This window comes from Podarcis cretensis (assembly GCF_951804945.1).
Source record: "Podarcis cretensis genome assembly, chromosome: 6".
Lineage (NCBI taxonomy): Eukaryota > Metazoa > Chordata > Lepidosauria > Squamata > Lacertidae > Podarcis > Podarcis cretensis.
Window position 1 is genome coordinate 440,407 of NC_137175.1, and position 16,734 is coordinate 457,140.

Here is a 16,734-nt window from a genome sequence, read left to right on the forward strand (position 1 = left end):
CACCGCTGGCGCAGCATCTCTCAGCAGCCGTGCCGGATGCCGCCTGGCGTTTGCTCCCCCGCCACCCTGGAGGTGGGGCTGCCCTCCTCGGCTGCTTGTGGGGGGCAGAGGGAGGGGGCAGCCCGGGGGCAAAAGGAGGGCCAAGAAGAGGGAGACAAGGCAGCGGGAGAAGCCACAAACTCCTAGCAGAGCTTGGCTTGCAGGTGGCAGAGGGCGGCCAGGCAGAGACTGCCCTCTGGGGCTGCTGCTGGGAGGTCAGGCCTGGCCCATCCAGGAGGGTGGTCATGCCATCGCCTCCGTCGCAGAATCCAGGGGGCAGCTCCAGAAAGCAGCAGGTGCTGGGCACACATGGTGCATGTGCAGGGCAGCAGCTTCCCCTGTTGCCCCCGTCGGGGATCCATCCTGGCCGGGGCAGAAGGCACAGCCCAGGAACTGAGAGGAAGCGCCAGGAAGCATCTGGTTGAAGGTACCTGGCAGGAGGCCCTCGGCTTCCGTTGGTGGGAATCGTGGTTGGGAGGGACCCTGATTCCCTGCACTGCAGGGGAAGCCCCTCCAGCGCTATGGGGCTCTCGCAAGGCTCTTCTTTCCCGGGGGGGGGGCACTTATGGGGCTTTCCTCTCTCCCAGGGGGAGTAACACTCTGCAGTTGTCCCTTCCCTCCCCGCCTGGCCTTTCTCTCTGTCAAGGTCGTTTGGAACCTGTATCCTCCTGTCCTCTGCAATATTTACAGTTCCTCCCGGCTTGTGTCATCCTCTGCGGATTTGATGAGGGCCCCTCGCTCGGCGCTCCTCCATCCGAGTCATTAACTTTATTGTGGAGGAAAAAGGAGGCAGCACAGCGGCGCAGGCAGATGCCCGGCCGGCCTGGCAGGGGGTCGGAGGGGCTGTGCAGGGTGCGGCTGGGGGCTGGGGCTGCTTCAGGAACACCTGGCAGGCGGGGGTGCTGCTTTTTCTGGGAACGCATCCACAGCACGGATCCGGACGGAGGTGCAGAAGCCTCCAAGGCCTGGCAGTCTGGCTTCCTTGGCATCTCCCTTCTGCTCTTTGCTGGGCCAGTCGCCTCGCATCCCTGGCACGGAAGCCGGACCAGGATGCCCGTGACCCCTCTAGTCCAGCATCCTGTTATCCCAGTAGCCAAACAGATGCCCATTGTAGGAACTCTGCAAAGCAGCTCCTGAGCAACTCTCCCCTCCTGCAGATTCCAGCGACTGGCATTCAGAAACCTGGCTGGCTCCAGCTGTGGAGGCAGAGCAGTGCCATCCTGGCTAGGAGCAGTCCAGAGGTCCCCTGCCCCCCCCCCCCCCGCCATGAAAGCTTCCTGCCTGTTGGGGGGGGGGTGAAACAACAAACAATAAACCTATGGTTACATGAAACATACTCGATAAACACACAATATTTCAACAGAAGTCTCATAAAGTTCCAGCGAACAAAGCAGAAGACCCCGTGGATCAGTTCATTCTCTAGTCAGCTCGTGCACCACTACCAAGCTATAAGATCCACTATCCTGTAACATTACATATGAGCCTGTTCTACTGATGAAGCCTAGGATGGCGAAACAAGGCTAATATCCCGGAAATCCGTGTCTTAGACTCTGTGAAAGGATTCTGTGGAACTGTAACAACCCTTTGTGTGGATTATTGGAATCTATGAACAGACAGGTGGAATAGATACTTGATACATGGATGGACCTTATGCATGAACTGACTAGAGAATGAACTGATCCACGGGGTCTTCTGCTTTTTCCGTTGAACTTTATGAGACTTTTGTTGAAATCTACAATTTGATACAATGAATATTATACCTTATTTATTCAAAAGTACAGCCGGTTGCGTCTTGTGTTGGTGGGGTGAGCCAGCGCCCAGGGTGGGGGCTGGGTCCCCCTCTGCCTTTGCAGGGGCTGGAGTCCAATGTCAGATGTGTGCAGTTCCTTCTTGATTCCACATGCCAGGAGAGTTTGTGTGGAATGTGCCGCTTGCAGTGCCCTCTGAGCCGCCTCTATGGCTCTGTGATCTGAGGAGGGTGGTCTTCCTTTTCTGGGTTGACACCAGGGTCCCAAGAGCTCTGTTGCCCCATGTGCCAGCCTTCCACCCCTCCCTTGCATCCTCCTCACAGCTCCCTTTCCCACCTGGTGCCCAGGTACGCCATTGACCGCAGCACGGACCTGGAGCAGATCTTTGACATCGACCCGCTGACTGGCGCCATCGTGACCAGCAAGGTGCTGGACCGGGAGACAGCCGGCTGGCACAACATCACCATCTTGGCCATGGAAGCAGGTGAGTCCCGGGGGGGGCATGCGGGCAGGATGGAGTCAGCCCAGAGGGGGCCAAGAAGAAGGAGAAGGGCCCCGAGGTGGAGGAGGCCAAAGGGGCTCGTCTGGACCTGAAGCAGCCCTCCCAGGTGCCAATGGGAAGCAGGAAGGGGCAAGCCAGCAGGAATATTAATCTGAGCTGGGATGGGCAGGCGGGCAGTGCTTCTGCCTCCACTGCCACGCCTGACGTGGGGCCTCCTGGGGAACTACATTCCCCCCCCACCTCCCTGCCTGTCTCTGGGGCTGGCGCCTCAGGCCCCTTTTTGATGCCCCCGGAGGAAGGCAAATCCAAAACCTCACGGCTGCGGCAGCAAAGGGGGAGGGGGCAGGATTGGGAGGGAGGGAGGGAGGGAGCAAAGGAGAAGCAACACCCCCTGCTCCCAAGCCCTTTTGGGGGCTTCCAGGAGGATTATTAGCATCCCACCTTTCGCTTTTGAAGGAGATGAAGCCCCTTTCTGATGGTGAGAGATGTTGGCAGCGAGACGGACTCTGGGAAGGTGGCGGATTCGTCTCCATTGGAGGTTTCTAAGCAGGGTTCCTGCATTGCCGGGGGTTGGACTAGATGACCCCGAGGGGCCCTTCCAACTTCTAAAGCCATCCAACTTGATGGCCATCACAGCCTCCTTAGTTTCATGATGTGCTGCATGAAGAAGTTCAGCTAAAAGAGGGCAAAGGCTGCTTTTCTCGCTGCCGCAGTTGCAAGATCTTGTCCATGAGACCCCTCATGGTACACCGGGGGGTGGGGCAGGCTCCCCTCTTTCTGCAGCACCTGAAATTACTCTGGGCGGAGGGCTCCCCTGGGCTCTGCTTATGGGGTGCCCACTCTGGGCTCCCCACACTCCCCTCCCTCCTTCTCCCACCCACTTCACACATAGCCTCTCCCCCCCCCCCCAATTTCTCTGCAAACCAGCCTGGTCCTTGGCAGGCAGGCAGGCAGGCGCGAAAGATGGTATTTTTGGGAGCCCTGCAGGAGGCGGCTGTAGCTGGGGAGGAGGCCCAGGTTCAGCACCAAGCAGATGGTGGGGGAGAGTGAGCGGCTCGGCTCCAGCAACCACCCAACCCACCCCCACCAGCGGGCGCTGCTTTTGGCGGGGGTCCTGTGAGGACCTCGGCTCTTGCGCTCCTGCCTGCTACCCCCTCCTCCCTGGTCCTCCTCGGCTGTCTATATATTTTTTTTGGGGGGGGGGGCTGCTCTGTTCCATCTCTGCCGCTCTCCCCAAAGAGGAAGCCCAACAGCTTGAATGCTGCTTCCCCAAACTTCAAACAAGGCCGGCAGGAAACAAAGGCAGGCTCCCAGCAGCTGCAGCCTTTGATGCCTCCCTCGGCTGGGTCTCGGGGGTCTGGGCAAGCGGATTTCGGGAAGGGCCCTGAGACAGATTCCTTTCCTCCTCCTCCTCCTCCTGACCCCCCCTTCCCTCTCCTGGCAGAGCTGGCTGGCTGGCTCTGCTCTGCCAAAGGAAATCTCTTGGGGGGAGAGGAAGGAGTTAGCCGAATAAATAGGAATAAATATGCGTGGCAAGTGCAGGTAGGAAGCGGCACCTGTCTGGAGGGGGAGAGGGAATGCTAATGAGGAGGAGGATGGCGGGGGGGGGCTGCAGGAGAAGATGCAAGAGCGTTTCCTGCATTGCAGGGGTGGGACTAGATGGCCTTTGGGGACCCCTTCCAGCTCGACAGTGCTGGGAGTCGAGTGTCCAAGGGAGCTGCTGCTTCCGGGAAGGCCCTCTGGAGAGGCTGGGCGTGAGGCGTTCCAAACTGCCCTGGGATCTTTGGATAAAGGACGGCGTATAAACTGAATTATTCCTCGGAAGAAGAATGCAGCATTTGTAGCTGGGTGACTTGAGAAGACTATCCAACAGAGGCACAGAGGAGACCACTCAGGGCTTCTTGGAGTCCCCAGGGGGGCAGGGGCTGCTCTTGCATTGGGGTCCTGGCCATGCTGCTGCCAGCCCCCCTCCCTCGCCATTCCTGCCCCCTTTCCGGCTGCTGTGGCTCAAGGCCTCTTCCTGGCCTGCCCGTCTCCTCTGCAGATCTCTCCCTTCATCGGAAATAAGAGCGTCCGTCCTTGAAGTCTGAGCCAGAATTCGGCCCCTGCATGTTTGGGGATCTTGCAATTACAGTGGTACCTCTGGATGCGAACGGGATCCGTTCCCGAGACCTGTTCACATCCTGAAGCGAACGCAACCCGCGCCCGCATGTCTGCACATGCGCGGGTCGCGATTTGCTGCTTCCGCGCATGCGTGTGACATCATTTTGAGCACCTGTGCATGCGCAAGCGGCCAAACCCGGAAGTAACGGCCTCCGCCACGAAGGACAACCCAAAGAGGCTTAACCTGAAGAGACTTCAACCCGAGGTAGAAATGTTTCCAGAATTCCCGGTCTCTGCCGCGCCCCTAATGGACTGTGTTCTTCACAGCCAGCCCCATGGCAGGGATGCAGGCTTCAGAACTGTTCAGTAGGTCCAGTTGGCTTGCAGGGGGCCTGTGAGGGGCGGTGCCACCGGGGGGGGGGCTTGGCGGGACATGCAGGGGTGGACTAGATGACTCCTAGGGTCCCTTCTGACCCCACAGCCCAATGATCCTCTTGCCCTCGGCAGGGGAAAGCAGGGGCTTCTTTCCCCCACAGGCCACAGTGCAGAAGGGCTCTGCTGCCCCCCGGCTCCCATTGCGTGGCTGGGGGGGGGATCCCTCTCTCTGCCCGCAAATACAAGGCGACAGGAATCAGAAGGGCCGTCTCTCCCCGCAACAGCTCCCATTTCCAGACCAGTCAGCAGCCCCCGGCGGGCGAAGGGGCCTGTCAGGGCGCATTAGTGCCAGCGCTGGGCGGGCGCCTTCCCCGCCGACGCCCCTCTCCTCCGTCAGGAAGTTCTGACTCATCCATTTTAACTGTCCAGACGCTCCTGCCAGAGACATTATCCGGAGCGCTTTGTAATCATGAAATATTAATGCCGGATATTGAATTTAAAGCGCCATTTATGTCGGGATCCTTTGCTGGAAAGGGCAGTTGTAAAGGGGCGGCCTTCAAAGTGGGGGGGGGGGGCAGGGAGAGAGGGAGAAAAAGAGAGAGAGAGAGAGGTGGGGGGAGAGTCAGCATCTCCCACCCGGGGACCCAACTGCTTTGTGGGCCTCTTGCAAAGGGCTTTTGCCCTAAGCAGGAACATGACCCCTCCCTCCCTCTTGGTGCTTCAAGGGGGGGGGGGAGAAGGATGTCAATGAATGACACATATGTTCCCGTAACTGCCCAGGAGCCTCATTCCAGCCCCTGCCCATCACTGCTGGTGGGGCACTTGCTGCTCTTTGGGTCTCAACCCCACTTTGGCGCAATTCAGACACGCAGAATCGTAGGGTTGGGAGGCACCCCAAGGTCATCCAGTCCAACCCCCGCAATGCAGGTTTCACAGCTAAAGAACCCCCGCCATAGATGCTCAAACTTTCTGCACCCCCACACACCCAGCGCTTCTTGGTGGGGCTGGACGCCCAAGGGTGCCTCTTGACCCCACCCCCAGGGGGGGACCTGCTTCCTCCCATTTCACAGCCCTGGGAGGCCCCTGCCTCTTGGGTGCCCAGAGACCCCTCCAAATGGGGCCAGGAGCTCCTCTCCCTTCCAGGTTTCCCAGGCTGAACCTCTGCATGTGGGGAGGGTCATGGCCGGCCGGCCAGCGGCTGCCCCATCTCTGGCGCTGGCTTGGCTCTTGATGGTCCCGAGTCACAATGGCCCCACTCTGGCTCCCCACTCCAATGCTTCTAAATCCCAGTGGCTGGAAACTGCAGGATGTGAAAGGGCTGCTCTGGCATAACCTCCAAGTGTCCCGGTTTTCTGGGGATAGTCCCAGAATTACAGAACCGTCCCAGTTTCTGATTTGATCCATAGCTGTCAACGTTTCCCTTTTTTCTAAAGGGAAATTCCCTTATTCCGAATAGGATTCCTCGCAAGAAAAGGGAAAAGTTGACAGCTATGATTTGATCCCAGAATGTCCCGGTTTCCTCCCCTCCATGTCTCTGAGAACAATCAAAGTGGAGTGTGTGTGCAGGTGCAAAAACAGAGTCCAGCTTATACTGAAAATACAATCCCTGCACCAAATGAAGGAGACAGTGAAGCTGGCATAAAAAGCCCCTCCTAGTATTTCAAAGGAAAAGGTCACCAATCTGCTTTACATTCTTTAATTGCAAAGCTCCAGCAGCCAGCCGTCCTCAGAAACACCCGGAGTTTTTGTTCCTTTCTTGTAAGTGGAGCCTGACACTGTCTACTTGGAAGTAAGTCCCACTGTAGTCAATGGAGCTGACTCCCAGGAGCTTAAGTGTGGTGTAGTGTGGTGTAGTGGTTAAGAGCGGTAGTCTCGTAATCTGGGGAACCGGGTTCGCGTCTCCGCTCCTCCACCTGCAGCTGCTGGGTGACCTTGGGCCAGTCACACTTCTCTGAAGTCTCTCAGCCCCACTCACCTCACAGAGTGTTTGTTGTGGGGGAGGAAGGGAAAGGAGAATGTTAGCCGCTTTGAGACTCCTTAAAGGGAGTGAAAGGCGGGATATCAAATCCAAACTCTTCTTCTTCTTCTTCTTAACTGGGTAAAGACTGGGCAGCCTTTTGCTGCCATCCAAAGTAGTTCAATAGGATTTACCGCATGGAATGTTCCTGACCATTCTCACAGATTCCATTATTATTATTATTATTATTATTATTATTATTATTATTACTGTTCCCCCGCCTTTTTCCCTGACAGGGACTCAAAGCTTCTTACAGCTAATTTTTTCTTTCATTCCATTTATTGTTTCCCTCGACCTCCAGGTATAGGGCAGGATATAAAATAAATAAATAAATAAATAAATAAATAAATAAATAAATAAATAAATATTCATTCTCTTTACAACATCCCTGCTAGGTAGGTGAGACAGAGCGGCTGCCCTTGGCTCAAGGCGGCAGGTGTAAATGGGTCCAGATCCAGCAAGGGAGAAGCTTCCTGGTGCAGACCAGGACGCCCCTCTTCTCACTGGAGAAATGTTGGCGGGCATGTGGCTCTTGTTGCTGGCCTCCTCCCCTGATGGGCACCCGGTTGGCTGCCATGAGAGCAGGATGCCTGGCTGCCTGATCCGGCGCGCTTTGCCGTCTGCTCTGGCTCGGTGCTCTTTGGGCAGCCAAGAGCATTTCCTTGGGGATGCGCAGGGCCGGCCGCGGCATGAAAGGGGCCTGTTGAGCCCCGAGAGCCTCTTGGAGTGTTTGTGCAGATAAATCTTCATTTCCCGCACAAGCTGTTTACCTTCCTTGGGCTAATATTAGGGATTCTCTCCCTGTTTTCTCCGGCGCTCATGTAAAATGATGGGCCCTTGACTGCTGTGTCCACTGCTGGTAATTGAGATGATAAATCTTCCTGCCGGAGAACGGCCGTAATCGCAGACGGAGCTGGACCGCTCCTTAATTACCCTCCTGCCGCTCAGCTGGGGCAGTGTGAGAGATGGGGAGGGGGCCAGAGGGAGGGGAGCCCCTCTTTCCGAGGGAGATTCCTCCCGGGCAAAGGCTCACCTGTGCCAAGGGAGAGGCGGGGGCCAGGATCCAGATGCACCAAGGCTTTGGTAGCAGGGCGAATGGGGTTAGAAGGATCATGGAATTGGAGGGTTTCAGGGTGGGGAGGGACCCCAGGGGTCATCTAGTCCAACCCCCGGCTATGAAGGAACTCAGCTAAGGAATCGCTGGCAGGTGGTTGCCTGACCTCCGCTTAGAAACCTCCGTCAAATGATAGAATCAGGGGGCTGGAAGGGACCCCCAAGGCTCACCATGACTTTTGGAAGATATCTGAGGGCAGCCCTGTATAGGGAAGGTTTTGAGGGTTGGTGTTTTGTGGGGTTGTATATTTTGCTGGAAGCTGCCCAGAATGGCTGGGGCAACCCCATCAGATGGACAGCGTATAAATAATAAAGATGTTGCTGTTCATGTGGGAGGTTCCTTTTAAACCAACTGGGCTTTCTCCTTAATCCTCGACTTTGGTCGTCTGTTTGACTTTGATTCATACACTGATTCTTCTTCTTCTTCTTCTTCTGCGATCCCTCGTAGCCGAGTAAGACTGTCTTCCATAAACACAGTCTTAACAGTGAGTCCATAAGTGACTGTGGAGGCCAATTCTGGATCCACACGTCCTTCCACAGTGGGGACACTGGTTTCCAGGCGGGAGTTGACCCCAGTGAGGGTTTGCCAAGTGTGCCTTCCTCTCAGCACATTTCTCCCTTGCGTCCTGAGTTCGAGTGTCTTCAAAGCCCAGGACACCTTTGATCAAGGCTGTTCTCCAACTGGAGCGCTCGCAGGCCAGTGTTTCCCAGTTGTTGATGTTTATACTGCATTTTTTTAGATTTGCCTTGAGAGAGTCTTTAAACCTCTTTTGTGGACCACCAGCATTACATTTTCCATTCTTAAATTTGGAATAGAGTAGTTTCTTTGGAAGACGATAATCGGGCATCCGCACAACATGACCAGTCCAGCGGAGACGGTGTTGAAGAATCATTGCTTCCACACTGGTGATCTTTGCTTTTCGTTTTATGCTCCTTATAGAGGGTGTGTGGCTGTGGGTCAGGGATGCTCCTGCTGCAACCCCAGAGGAGCCGGGCTGGGGGGTCCCACCAACTGTGCAATTCTGTGATCCTGCTGGGAGGGGGGTGGGATTCTGTGCCGGAATGCATCCCCCAGAGAGTGGCTGCCTTGCCAGGTTTCCCTCGCTGCCCCATTGGATGTGGGGAGTCCCTCCCTCCCTCCCTCCCTCTGCTTCCTTCCCCGCTTGTCATGGGCTGCAGAGGGCCTTTCCGGCTTCCTGGCACATCCCCTCCTGCCGGTGCCCCTCCTCACGGGCAGCTGACGCGGTCGGATCCTTTTGGATGAGGCCGGCAGGTGCCCCCGGCAGGAGCCTGCAGCCCCCCCAGCGGAGAGTCCCATCCTGCTTCTCCGTGCCCCCCAGCTCCCCTCCCCACCTGCCTCCCCCCCCCCCAACGGCGCTTTCAGATTAATGGCATTCCGACTCCTGGAGGAAATGCGGTGAAAAAACCGGCATGTTTAATTTTAATTTAGGAAAGCATTTAGGTAGCGGAGCCTCGTTTCCTCGCTGCTGTCAATCACGTTTTCTCAAGGCTGACATCAATTAGTTTAAAAATATTGAATGTAATTTTGCCTGACACAACATATTGCAGCCACTGCAAAATATAATTTATTTTAGAAGAAGAAATAATTAAACTAATTTGCATGTCAGTCAGCCGGGTTGGGATGCTGGGGGGGGGAGGGGACGGTGGAGATGATGGATCCTCTGGGGAGGGGGAGGGGAGCCGTCTTGCCCCCTCCCTCCTTGCGACCCCCCCCCCCGGCCGACTGCGGAGCCCCTTTGGCCTCGGAGTTCCAGCCCTGCACCTCCCAGCGGCCTCTTGCCACAGGTTCCAGCGGAGGGGCTGGCAGGGGCTGAGCAAGGCAGGAGCTGGCAGAGGAGAGGCAGCGGGGAGATGCCCCCCCCCCCGAGGGGCTAGGATGGCTTTGCTCCAAGACATTCGGAGAAGGGGAGCAAGAAAGGCTGTTGGAGGAGGAATTGGGGGGGGGCTCAAGCTAGGAGGCATGGCACCCCCCTCCTCTCCTTTTTATTTTATTCTTATTTTTTATTTGCATTTTTCAAATACAGAGACAGAAAAGACAAAGAATACATCCCACGTCCCCTTCCCTCCACCCTCTGGCTGCACAACTTTCATATTCCTCTTGACTAAATACCTGGTGATTTCCCTCCCACCCTATTCCTGGTTTCTTTATTTTTCTATTAAATCACATGTTCCAAATTCTTCATCTTCAAAGTTCTTTGCCTGTTAAATTCTGTTATAAACCACCAGAATGCCTATATCACGCAAATCCAATTGAAAACACACGTAAACGTAATAGGCCGTATAGTAACAATAACAAGGTTATTTACTAGGACTACAGAAAAATACAAAAGAGATGAAGAAATTAGTAAAGAATGTACTATGGCATTAACTATATAGGACTTGTAGCTTGTACATACTGGACTTGGTGGTCAACCGAAAAGCTACATTTTTATTATATTATGTCACGATGTCGATTTTGACATTATGGGAAGTGGTCTCTAATTTTTGAGAAGTAGTTCTAGTAAATAACTTTGCAATTGTTACTATATGGCCTATTATGTTAAATTCTGTTAATTTCTGTTCTGCTGGAGTTACTCCAGACCTGCTAGGTTATTTTCTTGTTAATTCTGGTTCTTAAAATATTCAATAATCCTTTTCCTCCCCTTTTCCTCTAACACCCCCCAAGGACCCTGCCAGGGAGGCTGAGAAGCAGGGACTGGCCCTCAAGGTCCCACCCAGGGAACGGCACGGCCAAGGGGGGATTTGAACGCTGGTCTTCTGGGTTCTAGTCCTCCGCACAAGATGGAGCACACTGCTGCTCTGGAGGGTAGAACTCGAACCCATGGCTTCAAGAAAGGAGATTCCGACTAAACATACAGAAGAACTTTCTGGCAGTAAGAGCTGCTCTTCCGTGGGATGGAAGGGGGTTTTTAAGAAGAGGTTGGGTGGGCATCTGTCTTGGATGCTTGAGCTGAAATCGCTGTGTTTCAGGGGGTTGGACTAGATGACCCTTGGGGTGCCTTCCAGTTCTACAATTCTGTGATTCTATCCAAGGAGACGGGTCACTGGGGGATGTGGGATGAGGGGGAAGTTGCTGTGCCCCTTGTGGGCTTCCCATGGGGGTGTCTGCTTGGCCAATGGGGGACTGGATGGGTCTTTGAGCTAATCCAGGGGGAAATGTGGGGATTAAGCCGCCAGTTGGGGCCTCCATTCGTGCACAGGAGAAGTTCAGCTCTTTTCCGTTCTCGGTGACACTTGCTTCCCCTGAGCTAAAAAGGTAACGGATCCTAGAAAGATGTTGGGAAAAGAAAATTATGTGGTTTTAGTAGAAATGACATAAAGGATTAAGTAAAAATGAGTTGGTGAAAGAGAGAATGTAAAATTATAGTATATTAAGACAAATTATTAAGATAAAAATAAGGTTGGAAGGGTTTGCTGAAATAACAAATTGAATTAGAATACAAAAATGGGAGGCGTGAGGAGGTCAAGGAAATAAGTGAATGTAAGCAAGTGATGTACAGGTTTGACTGGTTTTTTATGTATTGTTTTTTCTTTTTTTCTTTGATTGTTATTTTCTCTTTTTTCTCTGTAATCTTTAAAATCTTAATAAAAAAATATTTTTTTAAAAAATAAAAAGGTAACGGATCCCTGTCTCCCCCCCCCCCGCAGTAACGGAGTCCAGTCTTCTTCTTTTTTAATAATTTTTTAAATTACATTTTACAATTTAATATTCAATACATTTATCATATAAAAAAATAAAAATAAAACACAACTCCCCACCCCCCCCCACCCCACCCCCATGACTTCCCTCAACTTTCCCTGCTGGTTCTTTAACTATTTGCTACTTCTGCTTAATCTTTGTCTTATTTTTCATCTTTAAATGTACTGCTCTTATTTTCGTATCATTTTTGTACATCATTTTCTTCAAATTACATCTTGCATTTAATTAATTTCCATGTTGTTATTTCTTAACCTTTACTCTTGTTTTCTTAGTTGTAAGTGTTTACTCAAGCCCTGCTAATGAGTCCATTTCTTTACAATATTTCTGTAAATACAGCATGAACAGTTCCCATTCTTTTTTTTTATAATATTTATTCAGATTTTTTAAAGATTACAAAGAAAACATGAGAAAAACAAAAAACAAAAAAAATATACGCAGTACAACACAAAAACAGAAAAATACAAAGAAAAAAATGCAATCATTAAAAAAGAAAAAAAGAAAAAAAAACAATTTAAATCCTGTACATAACCACTTCCCTTTTACTTATTTTCTTGACCTCCCCACACCTCCCAGTTCTGTATTCAAATTCAGATTTTTATTTCAGCAAGTCCTTTCAACCTTATTTTTTAACTTAATAGTTTCTTTTAATATGTTATTGTTTTACTTTCTCTCTTTCATCCATTTCCTCAATTCATTTTTGCTTAATCTTCTATATCTAATCATTTTCCCTATATATCCTTCCAACCTTGTTTTCATTTAATTTAATTTATTTTAAAAACCACTTTTACTTTATCCAATCTTAACTCTCATCCAAACTTGTACTTCAATACTTATTCTTAAACCATTTCACTAAGGTCGACCAAAATTCCCTTCCACGATTTTCCCAATTTCCATACAGATAACAGGACAAAAAGAAAGAACAAATTATAATTATATACCCTTTGTGTTCCCAGTTTCTATTCCACCCATGCCCCCTTCCCGGTTTCAGTCCCCAACATGTGTCCATCAGTCTCAATATACAATCAGCCTGGAGATCTCAAGTCCGAGGCTCTTAATTCTCTCTCACTTCCTCTCTGCCGGTCTTTTTGATAGTCCTTAATATTAAAAACCAAATCTCGGAGAAGCTCCGGCCCGACAGGATCCACTTTTCTTCCATCCAGGCCTTCATACTTAAGGACTGAGCCTATGGGGTATTCCAGATCTTGTTTCATACTCCTTTCAAATCCAAATGTCCCCAAAGCTCCATCTTCCACCTTAATCAAATTTGTAATCCTTAGGTCTTCAGATCTCCACATAAGGAGATCTCTCCACTTTTCACTCTCCACTTCAGGCCGGACTTTCCACATCAGGTTTTTGTTTTCCTTTGTTGCCATCATGTCAGGCCTCAAATTACCGTTCTCCTTTAACTTCTGCAAAATTATGGCTCCCCCTTCCTTTTCCTCAGGGACAACATATATCTCCTTCTCCAAATTCTCAAAACTCTCAAATTTCTCTATTTGTCCAGTTAAGTAGGCTTCCTGCGTCAGATCCTTGTCCTTATCAAATTCAATGAAAGTATTCACTGTTGAATCCAAAGTTGTAGCATTTGTAGCCAAAACATCAATTTGACCTTGCAACTTTCCCAAGAGAACAAATGCTCTGTTCAGTTTAGCCTGTATTTTTCCTCCACCAGCCATTCTTTGTAATGTCCCAAAGCCCCCTCTAGGGGAGTTTTAGTTCCTTGATGTTCCTTTCAGCACAAATCCAAAAGTCCAGTTAGTTTGTATCAACCCTTCCTTTTTCAGGAGCAAATTGTAACAAAATGTAACCAGCAGAAGCAACAGAAACAAAGTCCTCTTTTTGCGTCTTGACAGCTAGCTTGACAGCTGTCAAGATCTTCTTTACCTCACCACCAGGCTCTCGCGAAACACTCCCGGGTCCAGGGGGGTGGCGCTTCAGCTCCCAAATTTAGTTCTTTTTCTGCAGGTTCCCCTGCTTCCAATAGAATTCTTATAATGCCAAACCGTGAAATTAAGGTCTTTTGCAAGAAAAAAGAAGAAAAATTCTCTTCAACCTTAGTTAACAGGTCCTTTGCTTTAAGTTGTTTACAGAGAGGGAAGGCGGACTTCCTGTTTAGACCTTCCCCAATCGTGCCGAATTTAAAATTTTTTCTTTAAAGTTCCAATTTCCATACTAGTCACGGGTTGTTGCTTTAGAGTCCAATTGTTCACAAGAAGAAGTCAGCGCTCTCTGACAAACGGCTATGCGGCTTCACTCCGCGGAAAAAGCAATCGATTCTCAGCACCGTGCCGCTCACCCCGTCCCGTTCCGGAGCCTTTAAAAAGGCTCCTTCGCGGCTTGGGGGGGCGCAAATGGTGCCCGCCGAGTCCCCATGCTCACAGGCTTCACCCGCCTATGATTTTTGAGGGTCCCCGCTTCGCCGCAGCGATAAGACCCGATCCCGCGGAGCCGATCCCTCCGGAGCTCAGAGGGAATCCGCCATTAGTCGTTGGCGCTAACCCGGAAGTCCTCAGTTCCCATTCTTTTTTAAAGTCTCTATTGTCCTTGTCTCTGAGTCTTCCTGTAAGTTTAGCCATTTCTGCAGAATCCATCAGTTTTGCTTGCCATTCTTCTTTCGCTGGTATCTTGTCGTCTTTCCATTTTGGGGCTAGTAAAACCCTAGCCGCTGCTGTCGCATACATGAATAACTTCTTCTGCCCTTTCGGTAATTCCTGGCCTATAATACCTAACAAGAAAGCTTCTGATTTTTCAACCAAGGTTATTGTCAGAGCTGCCTCTAGGTCCCAGCTCACAGAGGACCAACGCTAGGCTGTAGTAATGTACAAAAGTCTTTATTGAAGTTCAGTTTCCATTTCAAAACCACAGCGTGCAGCCCTACATCTTAAACCCTAGATCGGCGAAGTCCCGTCTGAGTCTCCTCCCCTATGACACCAGTTTAAGATCCTAGCCCTGCTCCACCTTTTACGCTGCTCTCTCCTCCTCTGGGTCCTCCTGCCCGCTGGGGCATTGCCCTTTCAGGACTCTTCTGACGCTGAGTCGCTTAGCTCCTCCCCCTCCCTCCGGCGGGCTTTAGGACCCGGTTCCCAATCCTCATTCTCTGCTGTCCCGCGCTCCTGTACATTTGAACTTGCCTCTCGCGCCAGCCCAGTGACCTTTCTCCTAACTGTTACACTACTTCGGTCACTGCTTCCCTCTTCCGGGACACTGGCCGGATCTGACCTCTCCTCCGTTGTCCGACTTTCTGATGGAGGCGTGGTCAGCCCTGCCTTATCTTCTCTCCCTGGTGGGGAATGCACTGGCCCCGATCCTTGGGACTCTTCCCCCCCACTCTGCTCTGGTGGGGAAGCTGGTCCTGATTTCCAGCTACTGCTCTGGGAGTCCCTGCTGCCCCCTTGCTCCTGGGGCGTTCCCCTTGGGAACCCCCTACCCCTGGCCACTGGCGCCCCCTTCTGTGAATCTTCCGATTCGCTGGAGAGGCTCATGGAATCCCTCGGTCCACTGTCCTCTTCTCCTACGCTCCCCTCGGATTCCTCCCCCTCGCTCTCCATCTCCTCTCTTCCCTGTGCCTCTGCTCCTGAGCCCCTGACACATGCGGATTTGAACTGCCGCCCTTCCGATCGGCAAACCCAAGAGGCTCAGTGGTTTTGACCCCCGTGCCACCGGGGTCCCAAGCTTCCCCTGAACCCCGTTGGCGCTTGTGCCCCCCCCCCAGCTGGCAGAGATCCTTCCTTGCAGCCTGCTTGGGCACCTGGGAACTTGGCCGCCTCCCTCTGGCAGGCAAATGTTCCTTTTTTAGGGCTGTGGGAAGAAAAGGGAGGTGGCTTGTTTGGCTGGTTGAGTTGCTTAATTTGTAACCCTCGTTTTGTCTCCTGAGCCCCAAGATGAGCAAAACGTAAAACTTCTTAAGAACATGATGCATTAGTAGGGCAGCCAGGAAATTGGCCCCTGACTCCCCCAGACCAGCTCCAGCTACCAAAGCTGAGGCTGCTGAGGAGACTCTTGCGCCGCTGTCTTCTTATGGGTTTTTTTTGGGGGGGGGGGTTGCTGTTACTGCTATTAATTTTTTGCATCTTGTTTGTTATTTTGGTTGTGGACTTTTTGATGCATTTTATTGATTGGTTGTGACGAGTTTTGCTCTGTTTGTAATTATGAACCTGTGTTCATGTTGTGAGCCGCCTTGAGCATGGTTTTAACTGTGGGAAGGTAATCCACAGTTAAGGTGAAGGTGACGGAGAGGCTCTCCTTGGGTCTAACTTGGAGCTACAAGGCAAGTGGTGGGGGGGCTGAAAGACCAAGACCCAGAAGCTTGGAGTGGAAACAGAATGTGGAGGAGATCCGAGTCAGGGCAGGAGGAGAGGCTCTCGGCGGCATCTCTGGAGCCTCCCCCTTCCCCGTTCTGAACCCCATTTAGTTCCACTTCCGGCAGGACCCCCCAGTCCCAACGTGTCAGACATGGAGAGTCCTCCCTTCCCTTCAGTAACTTCACAGATAAGAATTAATGAGCAGTTGATATATTTATAGTCCTTTTATTACGGCATCATGTTGCAAGCACAAATACACAGCTCTCCAATCTTCCTTCCGGCTTCAGCAGCATTTTAGGCTCCAATGAGAAGTTCATCCCTCCCTCTGCCTCCTTTGCTCTCTGATACGTTTGGACCTCCAAGTCCGTGGTGGTGGTGGTGGGGGTTCCCCACGCTCTCAAGAGGCGTCTCAACTAGATGCCCCCTCCTTTCCGGCTCCCTTGTCATTATCTCATAACTGGGTAACTCCTCCCTAATCTGTTCAGCTTCTGTTTCTCTCTCTCTGCTTCTGAACATGCTGTGGGCGGCGGGGGGGGGGCTCTTCCCCCTCCAGCTCTCCATCGGAGAGAAGCTGGTCTGCCATAGAATGCCCCCCCCCCCAGTCCTCATTTTCAGACCATTCCCTGGCACAACGCAGGCTTGGAAATGCTAAGGGCACCAAGAGCCAGAGCCTCTGTCCTGGGCTGCGCTTTGGGTCTCTGCTTCCCTCCAGCCATTAATAAACCAGCAGCCTGCGTAGTCCAGGCAGGGCCTGTTTGCAGGATCAGACCCGGGGCTCCTGAAGTCCTGCATGCTGCCCACCATGCGGGACCAGA

At 51.9% G+C, this 16,734-nt stretch overlaps 1 protein-coding gene across 6 annotated transcripts in view; it reads left to right on the plus strand.

Annotated features, from left to right (window-relative positions):
* The window catches only part of CDH22 (cadherin 22), a 92,177-nt gene that overhangs the window by 64,838 nt on the left and 10,605 nt on the right, over positions 1-16,734 (plus strand). For all 6 annotated transcript variants that reach the window (XM_079979136.1, XM_079979133.1, XM_079979135.1 and 3 more), the window contains one exon: positions 2,135-2,271. In XM_079979136.1, coding sequence (XP_079835262.1) covers positions 2,135-2,271 — 137 coding nt within the window. The remainder of the gene's footprint in view (positions 1-2,134; positions 2,272-16,734) is intronic.